The 15204-nt window shown below is 50.1% G+C and overlaps 1 protein-coding gene across 4 annotated transcripts in view; it reads right to left on the bottom strand.

Moving 5' to 3' along the window:
• The window catches only part of MASP1 (mannan-binding lectin serine peptidase 1 (C4/C2 activating component of Ra-reactive factor)), a 68748-nt gene that overhangs the window by 4807 nt on the left and 48737 nt on the right, over nucleotides 1-15204 (bottom strand). For 2 of the 4 annotated variants that reach the window (XM_012641181.1, XM_012641188.1), the window contains one exon: nucleotides 10922-13393. In XM_012641181.1, the coding sequence (XP_012496635.1) occupies nucleotides 12510-13393 (884 nt within the window). In that variant the 3' untranslated portion in view covers nucleotides 10922-12509. Of the gene's footprint in view, nucleotides 1-524; nucleotides 593-2374; nucleotides 2561-3448; nucleotides 3563-6697; nucleotides 6836-10921; nucleotides 13394-15204 lie in introns of those variants that run through there. The other 2 variants (XM_012641206.1, XM_012641197.1) reach the window with 2 other exon arrangements.

Here is a 15204-nt window from a genome sequence, read left to right as displayed (position 1 = left end):
TGGTCCGGAGAGGCAAAATGACCTGTTTCAGATCACCCAGCAGGTTAGTAGGAGTGAGGACTTGGAGCCATGGCTCCTATTGCTAGTTTGGTGTTCTTTTCTGAAATGACAGGAATGTGAACTTCTGAATGCGATAGTCAAGTTCATTACTGTAAGGACTGCAGTTCTCGAGAGCCTGGCTCATTCTTGGCTAATTTGCTATATAGTCTTTGTGGTACATAGATGGATTATGACCCTTTCAGGTGTCTAAACCTGTGGTTTTCTTGGAGAATTTCCATAAACTGAGCATTTAATAAGCTATCAGGAACACTGATCATTGTTTAGAGACTAGAGCCCATGACATGTAGAACAAACAAATCAAGCTTTCTGGGGTTCAAAGTCCCACTGAACTTTGGAGGTGAGTCCGGGCCCCTGGCATCTCTCTTACCAACCCCTTCCCAAGCCTCCAGATCCCTAAGGGGGCAATGTGGAGCAGGAAGGCCCAATGCAGGTTCACTGTCTGTAGGGTATAAAATGAACGTCACCTCCATCAGGGTCTCTGGGAACCTTTGCAAGAACTGCTTCCCCCAGCCACTGACGATGACCATGGCTCCTGGAAGAGAGAAGACACTGTGAGAACAGAGAGGCTGTCTGTGGGGTTTCCAGAGGGTTATATCTTGCAGCCCTATCATTCTCTATCTGTGGAGAAAGGGCCAACTTGTCCCCCTTAGGGAAGGGTAGCATGGTGGGGAGGGACACAGGAAAGGCTGCTGGGCTGGAGGTTACCTGCCACAGAGCTGGGGACACTTATTGCCTGGTTTACCTGCTTAGTTGTCTCTTCCCTCCAACCCCCAACTAGCATGGAACGTAGGCCCCATGAGAGCAGTAATCTCTTCTATCTTGTTCAATGCTGTGTCCCTATGCCTATAACAACGCTGGCATATAGTAGGTGCTCAATCAATAATAGTGAATAAATACAAAGCCCAGCCTCCTCAACGATATGCTGTGCTGTCTTCAGCAAGCCCTCCTCCCCTCCCCTCTTCTAAGCCTCAGTTTCCCAAAATGAAGATGTTGAACTCAGTATTTTCTAAACCCCAGCTTTGATATTTTAGAAGTCCATGAAGTTGGCCAGTTGGGTGCAATGTGGAAATGGGTTGAGCACTGATAGAGCAATTATTTTTTTATTTGAAATAGAACCTGGATACTGAAAACAGCCTGAGCTTAAAGACAGAAAATCTGCACTATAGTCCAAGATCTGCTCCATATAAGCTGTATCCTGGGTGAGTCACTTCACCTTGCTGAGCCTCAGTTTTCTCATCTGTAAAATGAGGCCACAGTGCCACCTTGCGAGGCTTTCATGAATAGTAAGTTGATAAATATAAAGCAACTGGCACATGGTAGGCACATGGCACCCAGTGAGGCAGAGCCAGCTGTACCTGTGCCTTCCCTGTTGGCTCAATCTCTGTAAGTAAATCTCAGGGTTCCATCGTAGCCATTTTTTTTTCATATTTGAGCTAAAGGAAGTGAACTATGACATGGCACCACTGAATTTATAATGAAAAGGAAGGCAACTGGCATGGGTTGGACCCTTACTCTGTGTTGGATATGTCTAACTATATTATCTCACTTAAATATCACAACCCCCCGTGGGATATTATCTCCAGTTCTTCCTCAAGATCACCCAAGTAGGAAGCGGCAGCAATGGGGCTTGAGCTCATTTTGGTTATTAAGCCTTTGTCCCTCAGCTCTAGACTTACTCTTCTATACTTTGCTCCATAGTGCTGTGGATGGGACCCTGACCTGGCAGTTCTGCTTTGCTAGCTGGTTTCTTGAAAATAGGGGCACTTTCAGGGAGATTGGAAGACTTGCTGTGACTGTTGGTGTCACCCTGGTAATGGTTTTTCATCCCAGTAGTGGCAGTTGGTTCCAGCTATTTTCCTCAGCACATCAGTCTCTTCTGCAGAAGCCTAAGTCCTGGCTCCATAGGGCCCCTTTTCCAAGCTTCTAGGTTCTATAACTCCAGCCTCTCACTTTTGTTTCCCCAGCCCTGGGGTTAGTGGCTTCTTCCTACAGGCACTATCTCTATTATCTCAGCTTTTCCCTTTCACTTATCCAGTCCTCTAGTACCCTGTATTAAATTCTCCCTGTTATGATAAGTAGTCCAGGTTTTGTTTTCCCATCTGGACCTTCAGGCCTACCTGTTTACTGTGTGCTTCCCACTGCTTCTGCTACCTGGGGACCAGTTCTGACGTGGCTGTTAGTGGGGAGGCAGCTGGTGCCATGCAGACGCTGTAGGCTGACTCAGCTGGCACCAGGGCTTCACCAGCGATGGGGAAGATCTCCCTGCTCAGGCACCAGCTGCTCTGCAGAGGTGGGATCGGGTGGGGGAGGATACCTTCCTGCGGGGTCTCCTCGGGCAGACAGATGGGCATCACAAATTGATTCAGCCTCGGGCTGTCCAAGAGCTCCACCAGAGCCACATCGTTCTCGAATGTTTGGGGGTCATACAGGGGATGGAGGATGACGCGTTTGACCCTGAGATGCTGTTCACTTTCATCTGACCGGATCCTCCAGTGCTTGCCTGGGTAAGAAGAAGGCACATGAGGCATGGGAGCAATGGAGGATAAGCTTCCCCCTTGTTCCCCATCAGCCCCCAATCTGGGTCCCATCCAGCCCATGCTTCCAGCCTTAACCCTTTAGTTGCCCTTCACCCATCTTTCCCCAGCCATCCCACCCTACTTGCCATTCCCCACATATTCTCACAGGTTCCCACCTCTGTCTTACCTCATGAGCTGATCCCGTTGCCTTATAATGCTTGTTCTTATGCCTGTTGCCACATGTTCAATCCATATAATCACCCTCAGTGCCTGGGTCACACGTTGCTTTCTCCATAAAGCCTCTAAGATTTTTCATTAGAAGTCTTTTCCTCTATGAGCTCCCATGGCACTTTATCTGTTCCCCTTCTACAGAACTTACTGTTTCCTGCCTTCTATTAGAGGTCTCTGTGCTCATATCTTATTCCTTTATTAGACTGTAAGCTCCCTGTGGGCAGGAACTAGGTCTTAATTATACTGCGTCCTTAGATGTTGGCATAGTGCCAGTAAGTAAATATGTGTTGAGATGAGTTGAATCAATTGGTGGTCTTGATTTTATAAAGGAGAGGGGAGTCTGGATTGTATATGTGTGATCCATTTGAAACCATGGATTCACAGGAGCCAGAGAGCCTTTGGAAATTACCTAGACTGGGCTCCTTACTTTACCCTTGTGAAAACTGAAGCCTAGACTTCAGTGACTTGCTCATGGTCACATAGCCTTGGACTTGGACTCAGGTACCTGAACCTTCATCCCAAGTGTCCTGGCCTGACAAATGAGTGAGCGAGCGAGTGGGCATTCCTTGGAAAATGGCAGCGGTGTCACCCCGTTCCCAGAACCATACCTGGCTTTGGGAATCAGCTGGCCCCTCACTCACCCATGATGATTTTGAAGTCAGAAGGGCTGAGCAAGTCTGAGTTGTGCAAGGTTGGGTCCTCTGGATCCAGCGACTGGTGGAGGCAGTGAGCGGCTGTCACAATCCAGCTGGAGCCTGGAGAGCGGGGCATGTGTACACTCTGCCCTGCACTGCCGGGTCCCGCCTCCCCTGTCGGGAGCTGAGGACCTTCAGACTGCTCCAGGGCACCCCTCCAGACGCTGCCAATGGCCACGCCCCTCCATGGTATTTTGCAGCCCCTACCCAGACTCTCGTAAGATCCCAATCTGAAGGTGAAGAGTTAAATCTGTGATGTCAACTGCCTCTTCCAAACCAGGTCAGGACTGGACATTTTAAAGAGGGTTTCAGGGATCCCTTAAACCTGTGTTGCTGGTAAGCGCCAGATAGCACAAGACAGGTGCACAGAAACCCTGTGCTCAGGGGCTGCCCCTCAGTCCTTGCTTCTCAAAGCGTGGTCCCTGGGCCAGCAGCACCAGCATCACTGGGAGTGTCTTAGAAACGGAGACTCTTAGGCCCCCCTTGCATCCTCTGAATCACAGTCTGCATCTTAGCAAGATCCCCAGCTAATTCCTATGCACATTAAAGTTTTAAAAAGTACTGATCAGTAGCTAGCTGTACTGGCTGCAAATTGGAATAATCTGGACAACGAAAAAAGAGAAAATCAGTTTCTGGGCCTGGATCCAGACCATTTAAGTCATGGGGGTGGAGCCTACGCACAGGTAGGTTTTCAACATTCCCTTAGGTAATTCTCCTGCTGCCAGGACTGAGACCCACTGCTCTGATCCAAACCTCTCATTTTATAGACGTAGACCCTGAGGCCTGAAGAAAGCAGGGATGTCCAGGGTCAGCCAGCAGGTTAGTGGCAGGGCCAGGCCCAGGCCCTGGGTCTCCTGGTGGTCGGCCTGGTACATTTCTTGTGTCTCGACTGTCTTCTTCCCCCGGACAGACAGGCACCTGCCCTGTGTTTAATGCAGGGCCAGCCTTCCATCATCCTTTGTCTGGAGCAGATGACAAGCCCATACGTAGCTGAGCACAGAGGCACACCCAGGATGAGCCAAGCAGAAAGGAAAGTTCTAGGACTTGGTGAGGGGGCAGAAGGTCATAATTCGGAGTCGAGGGCAGAGGTACCTTTCTGGAGCAGGTTCCAGGCTCTGCTTGGCCCTCTCAGCAGCAGCTGTGTGCTCTGGACAGAGCTCCACTCAGCCACCCTCTTTCCCCCAAGGCACTTTGGATCCCTGTCTGTGGCCAGGGGCTTTTGGCCAGAGTTCCCAGGTGGATCAGGGGGGCGGAGGTACCCAGGTTAGGAGGGCCTGCCCGAGACAGGACTCAGGCTGTTTAGATGAGCCAGGCTGTGCAGTGGCCCGTCTAGAACGGCTTTGCCTCCCAGCTCTGCAGCTCTCTGTGCCGGTGTCAACACAGTGCTTCCCCACCCCCTCCATCCCTCAGCTGTTCCCCTGGTTCCTCTGCCCTCTCCTCTCCCTCCCTGCCTCTACACCACTGAATAAGAGGAGGAGGAGGGAGACAATAGATCAGGAGCGCTGTGGGGAGGGTGAAGTGTGGAACCTTTAGCCTGGCTGAGGGTAGAGAGGTGAACTTCAAACACCCTTGAAACATAAGTCATAGGGAAAAAACATGCAATAAATGCCAATACATGTTGAACGTTATTGAACTTAAAAACTAGAGATTTAAGAAAACTAATTTAATTCTTAAAACTGGGTGCCCCTAATTCATCTCTCCTATTTCCCTCCTCACAAATCAGAGCTGTCTGGTGCCTCCCCTCCTCCGTCCTGGCAGCCGTGTCCTCAGCACCTCTGCTTCTCTTCTGCCTCCCACTCAGGTCCTCCCTCCCTCTCTGTCTGTCCCGATTTCCTCTCTCCTGACATCTCCTGCCCACCAGTCTCTCTTCCCCTTGTATTGCTCCCTTTCGTTTTCCTCTTATTCTCTCTTCGGTGCCGGCTCTTATTTGCTAGGTCTCTCTCATTACTCTCTGTCTCTCTTTCTCTCCTCTCTGTCCTTGTCCTGCTGACTGTCCCTCTGCCCCCTCTCTCTGCTTATCTCCCTTCCCCTTCCTTTCTCGGTCCTCGCCCCTGCCCCGCTCCCCACTGGGCTGCCTTCGGCCCTGTCTGGCCATATCCCCCTTTAATACTGTGCTCTTTCTCCTGCCTCTTTGGGAGGCCCCATTGAGTGAGACTGTTCACCTTTGAGCTTGTGGAAATACAAGGATCAATTCCCTGCAAAGGGAGGTTTCACACATCCCTGCTGCCCCCGACTGCAGCTTTAGCCCAGGCCTGGTGCCTCCCCAAGGGGATTACTGCCCTGGAGGTGTCCACCCCTGGCTGCAGTCTGAGGAGGGCAATGCTGGGTGACAGGTGTGCCCAGCAGCCCCGGAGCTGCCCACACAGAGGTGGACCCACCCAGGCCTTCTTCCCTGGTGGTGGGATCATACCCAGAACTGGCCTGGGACTCTAGATTTGCTACTAGTTTTTCATGCAGTGTCAAAGCTGGAGCAGATGTAGACCATCTGGACCAACCGTGGCAGGGAGAGCCATCAGCTATTCCTTTCTCACCCTTGCTCCCACCCACACCCCATCCAGTAGTACGAAGGTGGCAATCCTGTTTCCCAGTGCTTTTGAATCTGCCTCCTTATTTCCATCCCTCATGCCCTGTTCTTATTTAAAAGCTAATGACTTCTATCTCTGCTCCTGCAATAGACTCCTCACTGAACTCCTGGCCTCCGGACTCACTCTCCTTTTGATCCATGGTGCCTCTGGGGAGAACTTTCCAGAACATGCTTACATACCTACAGCCACATTCAGGGCAAGATCTAAATTCCTGAGCATAGCATTCAAGGCCTTTGTATAATAAATCTACCTTCCTGACTCTCCAGGGGTGAGTTTCCTGGTTAGCCTTGATCCTGAAGCCCTGGCACACCCTGCCTTTGAGCCCCAAGTAGGTGTCTTGTGCTGCAATTCATGGCTGGGAGTCTGACTGCCTGGCTTAGACCTTCCCAGTGCCAGAGACTGATCAGGATTCAGTAGCTATCTGTTGACTGAAAAAATCAGTAAGAGCAGGAACACATGTCTCATGGCTCCAGTTAAGGACTCTTTCTACCACACTGTACTGCTGGGCCCTGACACCAGTGGGGACAGTGATTCTCAATGGAGAAAACTTGGTCCGTCTTTAGGAAGAGGGTTCGGTGCCTTAGCTCCCACCCTTCCACCTTCTCCTTACCTAGAAGGGAGCCCCCACAGAAGAGCTGCCCATTCGGCTGTGACAACATGGCAATCCACGGAGTGGTGCCCTTCTGGGCTGGGCGTCCATTGAAGATCCTGGCCATCAGGTTCCGGGAGAACTTGGGGAGCCCACACACTGCAGCCAAGGGAGGGAGGGACAGGTCACACTCTGGGCTCCTTCTTGCCCGTTGCCAGAGCTACTAGCTCATTGCCCTGTTGGGATCAGCTGTTATTTTTGATCTCCCAGCACCCTTTGCCCCTTCTGATTATAGCACCCTAATTTTTCTTTGTGATTTTCACTTTCCCCATCCTTAATCTATGCAGCCAGAGTTGGAATGACCTCATCTCTGGGCTCAGGGATAGGAATGTGAATGATCAAGGCCATGTACCCCTTGGTCACAGCAATTGCTCAGAGATGGTTACGTAACCTTGGCCAGGCCAATGAAAGCGTGACTTGGGAATTCTGCTAAACATATTAGAAAAAAAAAAGTCATTCTCTGCTTGGGTTGCTAAGCTGTTGGCTATAAGCCAAGATCTGTCAACAATCACTTTATGGAGAGTCTTCTGAGAACGATGCAGCCTACCAACGTAGAGGAAAGTGGAGCTGAAAGATGAGGGGTGTAGCAAGCGAGAGAGATTATTTCCTGGTAGTTAAGTCCTTTGATCTAACCATACCTGAAGCCTTTTGGTATGATCTTTTCAGTTATGTGAGCCTATACATTCTCTCTCTGTCTCTATCTCTCTCTCTCCCCCTCCCCTCACCCTCCGCCTCTTAAGCTGTTTATGTTGAGTTCTGGTCACAAATGAAAGAATCTTGACTAATAAGGAATCCTCATGCTCCATCCACCGAGATCATCTCCTCAGAGAAGCCCTTACTCAGAGCCTTCTGGGGTTGGAGACCCCACAAGTGCCTGTCAGCTCCACCCCCTGTTTTCCACTGATGTGGGTTCACAGACACACACACACATACACATTACAGCAGAATAGCCCTTGGAGACCACCTAGTCTGTCCCTCCCCTCACATAGCTAAAGAAACCAAGGCCTAGAGAAGGGAATTGACTTGACGAAAGCTATCCTATGGGTAGTGGTGGCAAGACTGTAATTCTGAATCTCTTGACTCCCAACTCTGGGCATTTTCCGCTCTGGCCAGCACCACTAACTCTCCACTATGTGGTTTCCCAGAGCACCCCTCCGCCAGTCCCTGGATCCAGGCAGTCACCTGCCACCTTTGTAGCTGTCACCAGGCTGGGAAAAATCACAGATAAATGCACTGCAACCTCAACTGCATCCTCAGCACCTCCCAGCAGCATTCACATGCCCTCGGCCAGCTGCCCCAAGCACACATCCTGCCCCTATTCCCCAGCAGATGCTCAAAGCCCATTCCCTGGACCATCGTCCTCCCCAGCTTCTCCTCCTGTAAACTTTCTTCTCTTCAGAACAAATTCTGTGCTCTGGGTCTCCTCACTTCTAAACTCCTGGAGACCTGGCCTTGGGGATTCTCCCTCCTTTCCTGTATTTTCTATTTTTCTCCTATGCTTCCAAAACATAGTCAAGACTTCTCTTTCTAAAAATTCGTTTCCATTTCTCTCCTTCCCACTCATTCCTTCTCTGCTCTCCCATAGCAAAGCTTCTGCAAAGAGGAGTTGACACTCAGTCCCCACATCCTTCCTTCTGCTTTGGAGCTGCAATTCAGGGGAAGAAGGCGACATGCACTGCACAAACTTGGAAATGAGTGGCCATTTGAATATTTAACAGATCTACCATCGTAGAGGAGATAGAATGGCTCCGGGACCATAAATGGAACTTTAACAGTGATATTTACACATATAGGAGGTGTAAATTTTATCTGATGTATTCTCCATCTCTAGGGATTCTCCTTGCCCTGTGGCTACCCAAGCATTGAAGTATGGATGGCTCCCCATCTGCTGTTTTAGGTGATGACTAGATATGGTTTTGACTTTTGGAAGAGTAAAGTAGAAACCAAAGTCTGGAAATGCAGACTTTCATTTGAAGAGTCAGGCTTTGTGGTAAGAATAAACATTTGTAGGTTTCAAGGAACCCAAACCTGGAAAACTGAGCATATAATTTTTATCATAAGCCACAAGGAAGGGAGGATGCAAGGGCAGTTTCCTGCCTCTCAGGAAAGAGCTAAAAATTCTTCTTGCAGAGAATGAGGCTGGAGAGAGAGCAGGCAGGACAGAGGGAGGAGGGAGAGTGCACAGGGGAAGAGAAAAGTGTTAAGAGACTTTAAACACAAGCACAGAGCCTGCTGCCTGTGTACTCCCTCAGACATGACGAGAGACTCGGCCCCTGTCCTGGGGCAGTGCCATCCTATAGGCGTTCGCCTGGACTCTCGGGCAGCGTTGGACACTGTGACCAACCACTTTCTCCCTCTTGACAGTTTTCTCTCCTTGGCTTCTCATGTTTCTCATTCTTCTTTTTTTTTTGGTCTGTGTCTTTCTTGGGGTCTCTCTTTTCTTCATGCCTTCCACATTGGTGTTTCCTTCATTCAGCCCTTGGTCTTCTTTTCTTTTCTGCAGATTTCCAGTAGTTGGCACCATCTATCTCCTTGCCATCACATGCTGATGAATTTCAAAGCAATGTCTTTAAATCTGCCCTGTCCTCTGAAATTCACTCCTCTTCACTACCTACTTATAATGCCAGCTAGACTGCTCAGAAACTCTTCAAACCCAGCAAAACCAAGACCTGGTCTCCACGGTCACCAACCTCCTCCCCCTTGTTAATCCAGGTGTCTGTCAATGTCTGCACAAACCGCCTCCCTTTTCTTCAGTCCCCATGATCAGTCACTAAGCTGGTGGTAAATCACTAGGAGAAGCAGAGAATAATTCCACGTCACAATGTCACAATGCACTCTCCATGTAATCTCAAGATAACCCAGGGTCCGAATATGTCACAACATAAAGTTCAAATACCTAGAGGAAAATGAAAATCAGAAATGTAACAGAACATGAGACATAATAGTCCTTGAAGCCAGCAACATATAAAAATGTAAAGCATAATTTATGCTTCTTTTTGTTCTCAATAGTATAAAAAGCATGACATTGTCATTAAGATACAAACCAAAAACAAAGAAAGGCAAACCAGACTGAGTCCGCTATGTCTCATGTTCTGTTACATTTCTGACTTTCATTTTCCTCTAGGTATTTGGACTTTATGTTGTGACTTATTCAGACCCTGGGGGTATCTTGAGGTTACATGGAGAGTGTGTTGTGACATTGTGACGAGGAGTTACTCTCTGCTTCTCCTAGTGATTTACCACCAGCTTAGTGACTGATCATGGGGACAGAGCCCTCACTTTCAGGTTAGCTTTGCCACACGGGCACCCCCACGCTTGCACTTTCTGAGAGATGCCCACAGGCCAAGCCCTGCAGGAAATACCACTGAAGTGCATTCAGACGGCCCGCCCCACGTCTGCACTGTCACAGCCCTAGGGCTGGTGCATCTTCACCATCTTTCATCAAGGCAGTTGCAGCAGCTTCACAGCTGCCCTCCCTAGCTCAGCCTTCACCTCCCCACTTCCCACACCATGCTGCCGCCCTCAGACCTGCTGAATTCAAAATTTCCAATGGGTGAGACCCAGCAGTTGGCACTTTTAACAAAGCTCCCCAGGTGATTCTGATATATATATTCCAAACTTAGAGAATCATTGGTTCCAGAACAGAGTCCGAGTAGAGTATGGCTTTTAAGACCCCTCATACTCTAACAATGCCCACTGCCCCCACTCTAGTCCTGGCCTGTCTTCCGGCCTCAATACCTTTGTCCACTCTTCCCCTTCCCTCCCACCTCCTGGTGCATCCTTTGAAGCCTCTGCAAAGCTATTCCAGTCCCTTCCAGCTGTATGAATCCCTCCCTCCTTTAAGTTCCCATAGTACCTCAATCTCTATTCCTATTACATTTAACCCCTTTCGCCTGTGTGAGACCTTTGTGCACACAACCTTGTCTTGCAGGCTAGTTTGAAGTCAAGGACTTAAATGGCAGCACATAAATGAAGGAACAAGCAGCCTCTGAGAAGGAGACCTATCAGTATACCCAACTCCTTTCCTCATTGCCCCTTCCTGGGTGATGTCCAGGTGCTAAAGATTGTACTTCTCCTGTAGCAAGGGAGATTTTGGTTTAATGAAGGGGCCGATTTTTTTTTTTTCAAAAAGTCAAAACAAAGAAACATACTTCGACAACAATAACCAAACACCCAAACCAAGGCTGTTGGTTATCCACAGAGGGTTTATTTCCACTTTAAACCACTGGCAGGAGAAACAGAGTACAGAGGCCCCTTACAGAGTAATGAAGCATGTGATATAAAATATACAAGATATAGCATCCTCTACATGTGCCGTTCGCAGACACAGGAGTGTGTTCTGATGAACCAATGGGAAAGCAGACACTTCCCAGTTGTTTTCCTGGAATCCCTGTCCTGGGGTTCCCTGGCTGCCTTTCTCTGATGGAGATTCCCAGGAGAGAGTGTTCCAGGGTCAAGGAGGACAATTGAACCTGTGAGAGCCAGGGACAGGCTCCTGGCAATCACGGCAGCTCTGAGTGCTAGAGGGTCCTCATGCCTTCCTTTTACTGATGGGGACACCGAGGCTCAGAGAAGGAAAATGATTTGTCAAAGGTTATGCAGCCAGTTGCGGGCAGAGCTAAGCTAGAATCCAGGACTTGGCTCTCCATCTCTTTTCACTGCCTGTCACAGGTGAGTCTCTGCTTCCCTTGACCTCTGGCCCCTGGAAAACAAAGGAGTGGATCCCTCTGCACACCCTGTGGGGCAGATTCTCTGCCTGGCTCAGGCCCAGGGATGCTGGGCAGCCTGGCAGGATTTGGGTGACTCCTAATGTCTCGAGTCCACCATTTCTTCCATAGTCCTGCCCAAAAGCACAGCAGGGCTCAGTGCGGGTCTTTTCTTTTTCCAAGTAATCATCCAAGTCTTCACATCCAGGGCTGAAGCTCAGGTAGCCTTTCTAGATGATACATTTAAAGGCTGAAAAGTTGCTTTGTGCTTGTTTGGAGCAGCAGGTTGGACACCCTGTGGTGTTAGCTGGTGTTCGAGAGTGGCATATGGGCCCAAATGATGTGTTCTGAGTCAACAGTAGGAATTTAAGGGGTTTGGGGAGCCTCCTACTGCTGTTCTACTCACTCCAATAAACACAAACCTTCCCAACTTTCTCTTTGTCCTTTGAAATTCCTATAATGGGGAACATAAGGGATAAGGCTTAGACTGCAAGAAGTTTTTGGGAGTGCTCCGAGGAATGAAAGTGCTCCACAGCATTATACTAGGAGAGAGGGGCCTCCAATCTATGAGCCCTGTGTCCCAAAACCTCAGTGCTTTTCTCCTAGAGGCAAAGCTGGGAAAATATATAGACTCAGAGTTTAGTTCAATGTAAAAGGACCTTTTTCTAATAATCAGGTCCAAGCTCAGTTATACCAACAGTGAGACCAATGGGTTTGATAAATGGTTAGGAGTGAATGAAGGCCACAGGGCTGAAGCCAGGTGCGGCCTGGACAGGAGTGCTGGGGTTGACCCAGAGGCCTTGGTCCAGCTCCCTCCTTGTATTGCTAGGGAAACTGAGGCCCAGAGAGGGGAAGGGACTTAGACAAGGTCAGGGGCCCAGGTCTCTTGCCTAGAGCCTTTTCCCTGCACCACACTGCTGCCTTGCAGGAGGATGGGCTCTCTGCTAGGTCAGTGTGTTCCGTTCTATTTGGTCTGGTCAGGAACGTGGAGTGCGCTGTCGGAAGTGTATGGTGTAGCCTCGCTCAGGCTGCGGCAGAGTAGACAGGCCCTGAGGAAGTGAGACAGCTCACCGCTCTACCTGGAGCTCCCCCAGACTTTGCGGAGAGCCCATCTGCTCCCACACCCAGTCCACATAGTTGGAGACCTTTGTGTAGACTCCGTAGACCTGCTTGCTACCACATTCTTCAGGTCCCCCCCAGGACACCAGGCCTTGGGCCACCCAGCGCTGGCTCAAGTCATCAAGGATGATGAAGGCCCCACCACTATCTCCAAGGCATGTGTCCTTGCCACCCTCGTAGTAGCCGGCGCAGAACATGTTCTCTGTGACACTGTAGTTGCCGGAGCGGGACTCATAGCTGGTTTTGCACTCAGCGTGCGGCACCACGGGTAACTTGACATACTGCAGGACGTCCGACAGGGTCCGCGTGCCACTGCTGATGATCTCATCCACCGTGACGTTGGGATTAGAGATGCCCCAGCCGGCCACCAGGCCCAGCACATGGGGGGCTGGGCCTTCAGGCTGGAGCCTTGGCAGGCAGACAGGCATGACGTGGGGCCCCAGGGGCACGGGCTCCTGCAGCTGTACCAGAGCTATGTCGTGGTTGTAGTTCTGGATGTTGAAGTCTGGGTGGAGCACCACCCGGGCAGCTGAGCTGTTGACTGCCCCCGATTTGTCCCGCACGTCATGCAGGCCCAGGTAGACAGTGACGTGCTCCTTGGAGACTGGAATCACCGTGTTGTCCCTACGCTGTGAGCGCAACACGTGGGCTGCTGTGAGGATCCAGGACTCAGAGAGCAGGGCCCCACTCCCAAACCACTTGTCATTTGGCACCCTCGAGGTATCCTCCACCACTATCAGGGCCTGCCACGGGAAGAGGCCGGGCTCAGCGTTCCGGCCGCCGATGATCCGCTTGACCAGGTTAGGCAGGGAGCGGGAGGGCTGACCACACACTGTAAGGAGAAGCGGGGTGGGGACAGGAGACAAAGACTGATCAGATCAGCCATGTGAAAGGAGCCACTAAGAGAAATTCAAACCTCTCCCACTATAGATTATGCCACAGTGGGACCCTAACCTGCGTGGGCCAGGCTAGCCTGGGAGAGCCCCGTCTGGGGTCACTTTGGTTCTAAGTCTCTCCAGGCCAGCCCATCTCCAGTATGGCCCTTCTATAGCTGGGGCCGTCTCTAGACTGGACTGTTTTATGCTTGGGCCTTCTCTATCCTAAACCACCTCTGGCTAAGAATACTTTTGGCCTGGACCTTCTACAGCCAGGCCTGTCCCTGGTCGTGGTCACTTCTTCCCTTTCTCACCCAGAAAAGGCATGTCTCATCCCAGAAGGGGGCCACACAGTGGGCATTTAGAAAACTTCTGAAAGTTTTCTCTCCATGTCCATGAACAGGGAGAGATGGAAGGAACCTAAAAGGCCATCTAGCAGACCACGAAAAACACTGGACTGGGAACCAGAACACCTGGAGTCTTCACCCAGCTTTTGTCTTCTGTTTTCTACGTTACTCTGCGCCAGTTAATTTCCCTCTTTGGATTCCAATTTTTTTTTTAAATCTGCCAAATGAGGCAGGTGGTCAAGATGATCTCCAAGGATCTTTCACATTCCAAATACCTTTGGTTTTTATTTCACTTGCCCTGGCCACTGCCATTTCGTAGGTGAGTAAAACTCTCCATGGGTTAAGTGACTAGCCTAAGGTGACATGGCTGTCAAGTTGAACAGCAAGGGCTTAACTAGATTCCAAGACAGATGGCTCAACCTTTATCCCATACTGCCTCATTGCCTATTAAGATCATGGTCATGGGCCCGCAAACTTTTTCTTCTCTGTCCTAAAGGACTCATGCTGCCAGTCGATGCCTGTGAATCAGGCCCAGGGCATCCAGGGCTGGGAAAAGTGGCATAATCTACGAGCAATGATGCATGAGCCCTGCTCTGGGCCACCCATCATTGCACCCAGGAGCCCTGTAGTACCTTCAGGGGAAGGAGAAAGGTCTGAGCAAACTTCATTCCACTGAGTCGCACCCTGAGCATGCACATGCATCACCAGCTTCCTGCAGCCAAAGGCCTCTGGCCCATGAGCAGAAGGTCTTCAGTACCAGCCCCCTGCTGGCTAAGAACAAGCTCACGTGGGTCCTTCCCAGGCAGGGTGCTTGGGCCTGGGACGTAAGCCTAGTGTGGATGTGCACCTCCTCCCGGTTGCAAATGGTCAGGCTACACTTCTTAGCCTGGACACTTTCAGCAATCCTTTAGAGACCATGAAATATTCCCGTTTTCTTGGTAACTTTGAGAGGGCAGTTTCGGCAACCTAATATTTATCAGATGCTCTTCTTGCTGATACCAAATGCTTCTTGTGTGATCCTTGGGCAACTTGTCATTCACCCGAGGCCAGATGTAAATTGGCTTTTGTAACCTCTATGGCCTGGCCTTTCAAAGTTGAAGGTCAGCCTCCCAATTATAAGCAGCAGCCTACAAGGTGACATCTCAAGGCAGAGCTATGACTGGCCCTACATAACAACTCATTTAGTGCTGCAAGGCCTTCATCTGGTGAGTGACATGTCTGTGGCTCAGTCCATGGTCACAACAAAGCCAGCGCTGATCGATGCCTTTCTCCAACCAAGGTGCTGATGGCACACCCCATGTCATAGGAGATTAGAGCCAAAGAGATCCAGGAGAATAGCTAATTTGCAGATGGAAAAATGGAAGTTCAGAGAAAGCAAATGACTTACTTGAAGTTATTAGTGGTAGAGCCAGAAGTGGGAC

This window comes from Propithecus coquereli, unplaced genomic scaffold (genome assembly GCF_000956105.1).
Source record: "Propithecus coquereli isolate 6110/MARCELLA unplaced genomic scaffold, Pcoq_1.0 Scaffold10, whole genome shotgun sequence".
NCBI lineage: Eukaryota > Metazoa > Chordata > Mammalia > Primates > Indriidae > Propithecus > Propithecus coquereli.
Note: the sequence above shows the minus strand (reverse complement) of the source record. Positions and strands in the feature narration are given on the sequence as shown.